Raw genomic sequence first — 6,802 nt, 5'->3', positions numbered from 1 at the left:
CAGTGGCCCAGGGAGGCTGCGGGTTCCGTGGAGGTCTTTGAGGTCTGGTTCAAGCAATCCGATCTGAAGTCGTAGCTGACCGTGCTCCTCCGGACGGGGCTTGGAGTAGAGTCCTCCCAGGTCCCCTCCAACCTGAGTGGTCCCCGGGTGCCTTTACAGCGTTGGGATCATGTAGACCGGCCTCATTGCTTTCCCAGAACATCCCTTCTGGCCCCAAGCTGTGCTTCGTGAGCCATGAGCGTGTCTGCGCTGCTGTCCTGCTCGGCCTCGTGCCATCGGTCAGCTAGTTCCAAAGGTCGCTTGCTGGTTGCCCGTCACGGTTCACCTGCAGCTATTCCCACCGTGCCTGGTCCTGCCCCCCCGTCGCTCGTGTCTGTTGTCTCCTTCCCAAAGAGCCTGGAAGGAAAAGAGGAAACTCCAGTCTTGTCGGTTCCCGATGGGAACTCTGCTCTGGAAGCCGCTTGCGGATAGCAGGAGCGGGCAAGTCTGCGCAGTGCCATTGCTCACACGGGTGATTACACCCTCAGTGACTCCTGCTGCAGCAGCTCTGAGTCTGATACCATCCGAATCCACACCCAGCGCGCTCGTCTCTCATGGGGCCATTATCTGACCACGAAGATGGAAGGAAACATCACTGCTTCATGCTCTGTGTCACCTGAAAGCACATCTTCCAAACCTGGAGTCCCTTCACCATCTCTCAGCTGCTGGCCCAAGTATTTCTTTGGCGATTGCCAGACCTGGAACACTCAAACACTTGGGGAATAGTCAGCTCTGTCCCCTCCACTGGGCTGAACAAGGCCGGGCAACAGATGTGTCCCTTTGGGCACACCCAGATGTGACAGACCAATCCCCACCGCTTCACTCTTCTTATTTCCTCCCCACCTTAAATTCAGGTTGCCCCAATTCTTCCCTTTCAGCTGAGGCTTTTCGCATAGTAGCTCTTTGTTTCTTTTAGCGCCTTACTCACTCACTTCTGCCTCCGAAGAATTCATATCCCCGGGCTGGTCTGGGCTGCAGGAGCTTAGGCTTTGCAGGCACCTCTTGGGCTGGTAAGCATCCAGCAAGGAGAAGGTCAATGGCTGCGAGCTTGGAGCCCCTGCAGCAGGTGGACAGGGCTGCAGGGAGCTGGGGGTCTTCTCTGCTGGCTCCTGGGTGCTCTGGGTGAAAGCATTGGCACGAGTCGAGCTTCCAGTGCCAGAAATGCCCTCCTTGCACTTCCCAAGATGGGCTTTGGATTAGCATCCCTGGGCTCAACGATCCCAAACTCACCCCCTGACCTGGGAGATCGCTAGCCACAACCAGAGTTGGACCCGGTTTTCTGCTTCCCGGTGGCGTTTCTAAGTGCTCTTCCAGGCTCCTGGTGGAGGTGACGCTTCTCCATCAGTTGCAGGGACTCTGGGAGCTGGGGCTTTAGAGGAGTTGAGCGGTGGGGGATGAGGTAACGCAGGAGGCATGTGGTACTTTGTGCTGTGGAGCTCTTGGTCCACTCTGGACCCTGGCTCTGCCCGGGGCAGGCGAGGGGCCAGGGCTGGTGCTGGCGCTGTCCCCGTCCCCATGGGTGCCCAGAGCCACACCCTGGGCTGTGCCCGGCTCCTCTTCACGCCGAGCAGGTGACAATCCTGCTGTGTGTCACCAGCGGGTGCGGAGGCTGCAGAGATGTCTGCGCTGGCTCGGAGCGTCCTAGTGACGGGCTCCAACCGCGGCATCGGGCTGGAGCTGGTGAGGCAGCTCGCCGCCAGCCCCCGGCCCCCTCAGCACATCTTTGCCACCTGCCGTGACCCCGAGGGTCCGAGAGGGAAGGTCAGTGCGGGCACAGGGCACGGGGGTGGTCCCGAGCTGGGCAGGCGAAGGGAATTTGTGGTCCCTGCCGGTGTGCTGCCGGGTCTGGCCCTGGCTGGGTGCTCCGGCAGCAGGGGTGGGGAGCTCCGGCAGGGTCTCCTGGCCCCCGGCCCCGTGGTTATGGCTGTGCCCGACCCAGCTGGGTGGGGTGAGGCTGGAGGGGCAGACGGGGTGCCCGTGTCCTCGGCGCTCGCTCCTGGCCATGCTGATGGCTGACCAACCCCTTTGCCATGCTGGGATGGCCAAGGATGGGGGGCAATGCCCAAGCCCAGCGCACCCCTTCTCCTGCCCCGTCTGCTGGGAATGGTCCCACACACCTTCCCCAGTGAAAGCAAAGCCACCCTGTCCCAGCTCCAGCTGGCGTGACCTGGGAGAAGGGGTGGGAGACCTGAGGGTGCCACTGGTGACATCTAACCTCCTCCATTTGTTCCATCACTTTGTTTCCAGGCCCTGCGAGAATTAGCTGCCCAGCACCCCAGCATCAAACTGGTCCAGCTAGGTATGGAGCAATCCACCTCCTTGCACCCAACATGGCTTCTAGCCTTCCCCTTGCTTCGGGGACAGCTTTGCCGGGCAGCCTGCCGTAATGCTGGCAGCCAGGCAGCTCCAGCCCTGCCAGGCGGGGAGGGATGGGCACACATCTGGGCACACATCTGGGCAGGCGTCCCCTTCCAAGCAGAGCTGTCATGTGGCTGGGAGCAGTCAAACCGGCTTCAGAACCAGGCAGAGGTGGGTCCAGACACCTCGTCTGAGCAAGTTTCATGGGAAAGGCAGGACTTCCGTTCCCAAATATCTCAAATACAGTGCCCGAGTTTTGGGCCGGGTCATGCCTGTTGCGATAGGACAAGGGGTGATGGTTTTAAACTAAAAGAAAGGAGATTCAGACTAGGTATAAGGAAGAAATTGTTTATGGTGAGGGTGGTGAAACACTGGCACAGGTTGCCCAGAGAGGTGGTCAATGCCCTGTCCCTGGGGTATTTGCAGGTGGGAAGTTTCCAGGGTGCTGGTCAGGGCTGGGGGCTCGCTGGGGAGGGCAGCGCTGGGGTGAAGCGTGGGGAGGATCACCAGGCTGAGGAACATGTTTTCCTGAAAACATGCCTTGGGGAAGCAGACAGTGGTGTCTGAGAGGGCAGGAGCTGCTTGGAGCCTCCTTTTTATAAGATGAATTGGTAAAAAACCCATCCAAACCCAAAAGAAGCATTTTAAGGAAGGGTTTTCACAGAATTGCCATCACTATTATAAGTGAGGTAGGAAGCAACCAGAGCTTTTAAATAAGCTTCATCCCCTCACGTACGGCAGGTCTACAGCAGATTCTCTCATTAAATTCCCCCAAAATGTTTTTGTGACACCTCTGTGATGTCCCATGCTGCAGAGAGCAAGGTGGTGCAAGCCCCGGGCTACTCAAATACTTGCTTACCACCATAAAGGCACTGGAATAGTTAAAAATGCCAGGAAAATGGGTTTTTCTGCTGCTCCACAGCGTAAACAATACTGCAAGAAAGGAGTCCCCAGCCTTGCAAACCTTTGCTAAGTCAGTCTTGCCTAAGCACAAGAACAGAAAAACAACTCAGGGGCCAAAGTGTTGCAAAAAAGAAATCCAGCTCTGTGATCCACCCCTGTCCAGCAGGCTCATGAGATTAATCCCTGCAAAAAACATGTGCAGAAATGTGCTTGGGGGGCAAAGGCATACTCCAGCGTGCCCATACGCACGAATATTCATGGTTCTTAAGGGCTGAGGAGTGTAGCTGGGTTATTAAAAAGCAATATACAAAGTTTAATGTCGGCCTAACTGGCCCATTTCAGATCCTGAAGGTGTTTAGGTGACCTCTTTTAAATAAACAACAACCACTTCAGTTGGGTGAGCAGCTGGTAGGGGATGCACATCCTAACAAGCAAATCCAAAAGCTGAACACAAAAAATACCATTCGCATCGCTTTAGCCAAAAAATCCTGCAATTAAAGCATAGCAGACTTTCAAAGAGATAACAATATTTAAATGATGAGAAAGGCACTGGAAATGCTTACCCCTGTTAGCACCATTTCAGGGAAGTCAGTTGTTTCTGGTTGCTGGAGGGGGGTTGTTCCCACAGCCTGGCTGGAGCAGCTGTGGAGATGGGCAGGTTCAGACTCAGAGCCTGCAAGCAAATACTGCAGGTTACATGCCCAGTCTTTTATTACCTGTGCTCACCTCAGCTCCAAATCCTCATCAGTAACAATGTGAAGCCAAAAAAAAAAAAAAAAAATCTAAACAGAAGAAAAGAATAAAAAAAAAAAAGGCAGGATTTTTGCATACAAATGGCTGCAAAGCTGTGGTAATTTGTGCTGTGGAAGATCAGTTTAAGCACAAATTGCTAAAAAAGGAAAAGATAGCTCTAAATGATGTCAGATCAGATATCAACCAGGAAAGATCTTCACATTTTTAAAAATAAAATGAATTTGTCCCCCTACGTTAACAGCCCCTATAGCTGCTGTGCAATGCAGAAGTACTCAAAGAGTGTAGTTGGGTTGTTAGCCCAAAGATGGTGTCTGTCCTTAAAATGTGCCCATCCAACTGCGTTGGCTCCTGGAGGGCATGAAACTGGGAGTCTCACTGTGCAAGGACTGAGCATGCCCCATGCAATCATCAACTCCTTGAGGACAGAAAGCAAATACAGCTACGTTCCTCTTACCAGTAGACTCCAGATGACCAGAAAGGAGCTGAACTGAGGTTTGATTCAGCTAAGGCTGCGAAACCAAGAGGTGAGGACAAACGGCTGCTCATTTCAATATGTTTCACAGCCTGACCTCCTAAACCCGGTTCTTTCTTTTTGGTTTAAAGAGCGCCCTTCCAGCCACTGCACACTTTCCAGCAGACACTGGTGACTCTCTGGAGCAATCCTCCACTTTGCTTTTTGCCCCAGCAGACACGGTGAACTTGCCTAGCATCCGACGGGCTGTGCGGGTTGTGGAGTCTCATCTGAAGGACCAAGGCTTGAACCTGCTCATCAACAACGCAGGTGTCAGCTCGCACGCCACGCTGCGCTCCCTGGATTTGCAGGAGATGCTCTCCATCTTTGCCACCAACGCGGTCGGGCCAATCCAGGTTGCCAAGGTGTGTGTGGACATCTGGGGCTTCTCCTGCCTGGGGAGATGTTCCCCATGGCAAAGGTGCCCTCAGCTGGGTGGGTTCTTGCTCTCTCGTATGAGACAGACTGATGGGGGGAAAGACCAGGACTGTGGGTCTCCTCTGCCGAGGGGCAGCCCAGCCACAGCATCTCCCATAGAATCATTCTGGTTGGAAAAGACCTTTAAAATCATTGAGTCCAACCGTTAACCCAATGCTGACACTAAACCACGTCCCTAAGAACCTCATCTATGCATCTTTTAAACACCTCCAGGGATGGTAACTCCACCGCTTCCCTGGGCAGCCTGTTCCAATGCCTGACATTTCGGGAAGAAATTTTTCTTAATATCCAATCTAAATGTCCCCCGCTTCACTCCTCCCCAGCTGGAGCTCCTGCCTGCCCCAGGCTGGCTGTGCTGGCTTGCTCCTTCCCTGAGGAAGGGAAAGGCTGGAGCCTGGCCCATCCTTGGGGTGTCCTCCCCATCCCCTGCCCTTCTGCCGGGGGTGTCTGTCCAGCTACTTGTCCATGGTCTGTGACAGAGACCTCCAGGGTGGTCCTCAGGCTCGGGGTTTGTCGTGTATTGACAGAGCATCGGTGTCTTTGCATCAGGAATTTCTGCCACTCCTGGACAAGGCAGCGAAGGGCATGGGGAAGGAGGGGCTGAGCTGCAGCAGGGCTGCGGTCATCAATGTCTCCACCAAACTGGGCTCCATCGGGCTGTGCCTTGGGGTGTTGGAGGCCCCCATGTACCCATACCGTGCCAGCAAGGTGAGGTGCCAGGGGAGGTGCTGGGAATGCTCTGTTGTGCCCTGTGTCCATGGAGGGGAGCCCATGGGGGGACCCACCTGCCCCAGGCCACCCATCACCCCCTGCCAGGTTTTCCCAAGCATAAGCACAGAGACCAGCAGTAAATAGGACTGACCCTTCAGGTGCGTTGTGCTGATGCTTTACCTCAGAGCAAAGTCCCATTTCCCACCTTCACAGCCATTTTCTGGCTCGGAAATGTCTCCCATCCTGTCCACCCATGCCCTTGGTCATGATGGCACAGCGGTGCCTCTTCCAGGCTGCCCAGAACATGGTGACGAGGTGCATGGCTGCAGAGCTCCGAGACAAGGGGATCTTGTGCACGGCCATCCATCCCGGCTGGGTGAAAACCGACATGGGGACGGAGAAGGTACTGGGCTGTGCAGGGGAGGGTCAGCAGGTCCCCCGCTGTACCCCCATCTCTTAGGGAGGGCAGGGGATGTTGTGTGATGCTGTGGGCTACCAGGACCATCTCCTGGGGCAGAGCAGGCAGGGAACAGGCAGCAAGTTGCAACGTGCCAAATGCACGGGATAGCCAGCTCTGTCCACCTTGCCCAGCACAGAGAGGAGGGGGTGGCAGTAAGGAAAAATGCCCCCGCGAGCACCTTGGGTGCTGCTCCCCAGGTCTGCCCAAGCCCGGCTGCTTTCCGTGCCGGCCACAGCCCGTGGCAGGGACACTGCGCCGTGTTCTCTTCTGCAGGCGCCACTGACAGTGGAGCAGAGCGTGCGGGGCATCCTGAGTGTGCTGGCCAGCCTCTCGCAGGAGACCTCTGGAGCCTTCCTCGACTGGGAAGGGAACAGCTTGCCCTGGTGATGGACAGACGGATGGACAGATGGACGATGCCTCTTGCCGACTGTGCAGCCTCCCGCTCACCGGCTCACCACTTCATGCGGTTGCCCCACTTGCCCTCACCCTGCCCCAGGCTGCCAGGGAGAGGGGAAAGGCAGGGGAAGCAGCTTCTCTCCCCTTCCCCACCCCACACATGGCCCTGCAGCCGCCCTGTACCCTCCACCTCTGTAAACATCAGGAGCTAATGCCTCTCTGCTCTGTCTCTG

The 6,802-nt window shown here is 55.9% G+C and overlaps 1 protein-coding gene across 2 annotated transcripts; it reads left to right on the top strand.

The window, feature by feature from the left end:
- The first annotated feature begins 1,656 nt into the window (after positions 1 to 1,656).
- LOC135991853 (C-signal-like) lies at positions 1,657 to 6,609 on the top strand. Of its 2 annotated transcripts, XM_065640650.1 has the most exons (6): positions 1,657 to 1,800; positions 2,287 to 2,338; positions 4,742 to 4,929; positions 5,552 to 5,710; positions 6,006 to 6,116; positions 6,447 to 6,609. In XM_065640650.1, exons 1-6 carry the CDS (start codon positions 1,657 to 1,659, stop codon positions 6,558 to 6,560), a joined length of 768 nt encoding a protein of 255 aa, XP_065496722.1. In that variant the 3' UTR covers positions 6,561 to 6,609. The 2 variants fall into 2 exon arrangements, with proteins under 2 accessions (XP_065496722.1, XP_065496723.1); XM_065640651.1 differs by lacking the exon at positions 6,006 to 6,116.
- The last annotated feature ends 193 nt before the right edge of the window (positions 6,610 to 6,802 follow it).

The sequence above is a fragment of the Caloenas nicobarica genome, chromosome 9 (genome assembly GCF_036013445.1).
Source record: "Caloenas nicobarica isolate bCalNic1 chromosome 9, bCalNic1.hap1, whole genome shotgun sequence".
Lineage (NCBI taxonomy): Eukaryota > Metazoa > Chordata > Aves > Columbiformes > Columbidae > Caloenas > Caloenas nicobarica.
The sequence above is the reverse complement of the archived record's forward strand: the minus strand, read 5'-3'. Positions and strand labels throughout refer to the sequence as shown.